This window comes from Trifolium pratense, linkage group LG4 (genome assembly GCF_020283565.1).
Source record: "Trifolium pratense cultivar HEN17-A07 linkage group LG4, ARS_RC_1.1, whole genome shotgun sequence".
NCBI lineage: Eukaryota > Viridiplantae > Streptophyta > Magnoliopsida > Fabales > Fabaceae > Trifolium > Trifolium pratense.
This window is the reverse complement of record NC_060062.1, coordinates 37,679,349-37,682,689: the sequence shown is the minus strand read 5'-3', so window position 1 is coordinate 37,682,689 and position 3,341 is coordinate 37,679,349. Positions and strand designations below refer to the sequence as shown.

Genomic DNA, 3,341 nt, shown 5'->3' with positions numbered 1-3,341 from the left:
CCAACATGAAAGCTTCTTCGCCGCCGACTCAACTATCGGTTTCCAAGTCGCTTGCCTCCTCGGATTTGCTCCCACCGGTAAACCCAAAAATTTAAAAGGAATGGATTCAACGTTACAGCCTAAATAAGATGAAGCTGCAACAAGAAAATTGTCTGCCGCATTGATACCGTAAAGCTTACTTTTAAGAAAGTTTATCTTCAAACCCGAAACTAACTCAAAACCTCTTAAAATAGACTTCATCGTCCGAACATTATCCCAAGAACAAATCACCCATCAAGATTGTGTCATCTGCAAACTGTAAGATTTGGAACCGAAGTGAATCATTTACTCTATAGCCAACAAACTTTCCAATGTTTACCGCCTTTTTAACCATTCCGGTTAAGTCTTCGGCTGCAATCAAAAATAAAAAAGGAGACAACGGATCACCTTGTCGCAAACCTTTACCAACCGTAAAATCCTCTGTTGGGCTGCCGTTAATTAAAACTGACATCGAACTATGAAAAACACAAGCCCGCATCCAACTCATCCACTTCTGCGCAAACCCCATCTTCAGCATCATTCTTTCCAAATAACTCAAATTGATGGTGTCGTAGGCACGCTCAAAATCCACTTTAAAAAATAAACAACGATCTTTTCTTCTCTTGGATAAATCAATAATCTCATTGAGAACCACCACACCATCCAATATCTGCCTCCCCGGAAGGAAAGCCGACTGACATGGTGATATTAGTTTCCCCATGATATTCTTCAAACTGGTAGCCAGCAATTTAGACAAGATTTTGTACAACATACCAATCAAACATATGGGTCGATAATCAGATAGTTGTTAAGGGTGATCTTTCTTCGGAATGAGAGCTAAAAATGACGCAGTGATAGCTTTTGGCAAAACTGCATTATGATAAAATTCGTTCAAAAATTCCATTACATCGACTTTCACCGTAGCCCAACACTCCTTTAAGAAATTAAAATTGAACCCGTCCGGTCCGGGACTCTTGTTGCCGTCACAACTCCATATCACCTCTCTAACATCTTCTTCCGAAAAGGGCTGTAACAATACATCATTATCATCCGCCGATAGCACATTAAAATCAATGCCGTGAACAAACGGTCTATGATGCCAATCTTCCGTAAAATTCTGAACAAAGTAATTCTTTACTTCCATCTTGATATTTTCGACCCCTTGAATCCACTCATTGCCTCTTTTGAGAAAAGACAACTGATTTCTTCTTCTTCTGCTCTTAAGGCTTGTGTGAAAAAAGCGAGAATTGGAATCGCCTTCTCTAACCCATTTCAATCTAGATTTCTGTTTTATCAAGCTTTCCTTAAAATAAAGTTGATCCCAAATTTTTTTGTTGATAGCTGCTTTGTTAGTTGTTACCGAATTTACCCCATTGCTGTCAATGATCCCCTCAGCCTCATTCAAATCCTTCACAGTATTCTCAATATTCAAATCCAGCATGCCAAACACCTCCTTATTCCATCCTCTCAACTCCTCCTTTAACCGCTTCAATTTTTCCTTAATAACGAAGGCTTTCTTCCCTTTGATATTCAGCTTCTCCCAAATTTTCGCAACAAATGGTTTGAACTCGGCATGTTCCAGCCAACAATTATTCAGCTTAAATGGTTTTGGACCCCAATTGAGATTAGAACACAACAACCATATCGGACATTGGTCTGATATATCACGGTTACCAATCCATTGTCCGGATACTTCTCCCTTTTCAATGAATTTGTCTGAAAGCAAGAACCGATCCAATCTACTCATGGCCTTGCCGTCTGCACTAAACCAACTGAACTTCTTACCAGCGACTGGTACATCTATCAAATCCATAGCTTCAACAAACTGACAAAATTCGAACCTCTTAGTTTGTCTAGATAGCGAGCTATTACCCTTCCTTTCCCCCACCTTCATTACTGCGTTAAAATCACCTCCTAAACACCAATCACCTTGAACATTATTCATTTTAAACTCCACCAAGTCACTCCACAGTTTTCGTTTGCCAGAAAAATTACAAGGGGAATAAACATTAATAATGTACAGGGTACCCTCCTTCCATTCCACGCACAAGCCAAGAAAACTATCACCAGTAAAGCAATAATTAACTTTAAACAATCCTGCATTCCATATAATCAACAAACCCCCCGAAATACCATCAGACTCTTTCGCCACCCATTCTACATCCTTATGACCCCACAAATTTTGAATCATAAAATCATCGAAATATGCCCGTTTGGTCTCTTGTAACAAGCATAAATCAAACGTACCTGTAGTGAGAAGCTTACTTAAACGACGGCGTTTGGCACTACTTCCCCACCCTCTTAAATTTAAAGAAATAATCTTCATAACTGAACTTGATTGCTTTGCTCCCTCAACCTACTGGCTTCCTTATCTTTAAGTTCATTAATCCTCAGCCGTTCCACATAAACTTCATCCTCTTCTTCACCTTGAACACCCAGTTCCTGAACATCCTCCCATAATTTACCATTCACTTCAATATCATGTTTATTCCAAAAATTCTTGTTGCAATTCCTGATATCAGACGAATTCAAAAAACTACAACACAGAATGGAACCTGCCGATGACACAGAGTTTTCCGTTGCCTTCCTCACCTTGAACTTGCCTACAAGATTTCTCGAAACACCCTCCCTCACCATAGAAGAAGTCGATGAAGATTCAGAGATGGATGGCGCCGGTGTTGACAAACGCCGCTTGGTAATGGTCGAAGGAACACCGGTCGCGCGAGGTGGAAGATTTGCTGGCGGACCGCGAGTTTTTTGGTTGTTCTTGATTGGAATAATTTGATCGCAATTGCTGCGTCGGCTGCCTGTTGGAACAATAGTTGAAGCTACGTTGTTTTTACTTGAGATAGGAATGGACCCAGCTGTAGAACCTGCTACCTCTTTCTGAATACCACTTCTAATTCCACCTCCTGTTTGATACTCTTTTCCTCCCTTAATGCTCTCTGGAGGAATAAAAGGTTTGGGCCTCCTACACAAATTGTCCACACAAACCTTTGACCCTCCTTTACTGCCCCCTTTAGAAGAAATTGCCTTGGGCTTCTGGCCCAACTCAGCCTTTTCTACACTCCTGCTATTCCCACCCCCTGCATTCATATTACTAAGATTGCAATGGCAAATTGAGTGATTTGGGCTTTTGGAGTGACCCAATTCACTATTAACATTACAATCAACGACAGCTAAAACATTTAAATCCTCCCCCAAACCAATGTTTTAAAACCCGGACCGGTGATCGACCCGGCCAAAGCATTGGGTCACTGGGTCAATGGTCGGACCAGTGGGTCACTGGTCGGACCGCATAACTGCAAACCCGGTCAATACAA

At 41.1% G+C, this 3,341-nt stretch overlaps 1 protein-coding gene across 1 annotated transcript; it reads right to left on the bottom strand.

Moving 5' to 3' along the window:
* Positions 1 to 826: 826 nt before the first annotated feature.
* LOC123922622 lies at positions 827 to 2,344 on the bottom strand. The gene has a single exon (XM_045975320.1). It carries the CDS (start codon positions 2,342 to 2,344, stop codon positions 827 to 829), a length of 1,518 nt encoding a protein of 505 aa, XP_045831276.1.
* Positions 2,345 to 3,341: the final 997 nt, after the last annotated feature.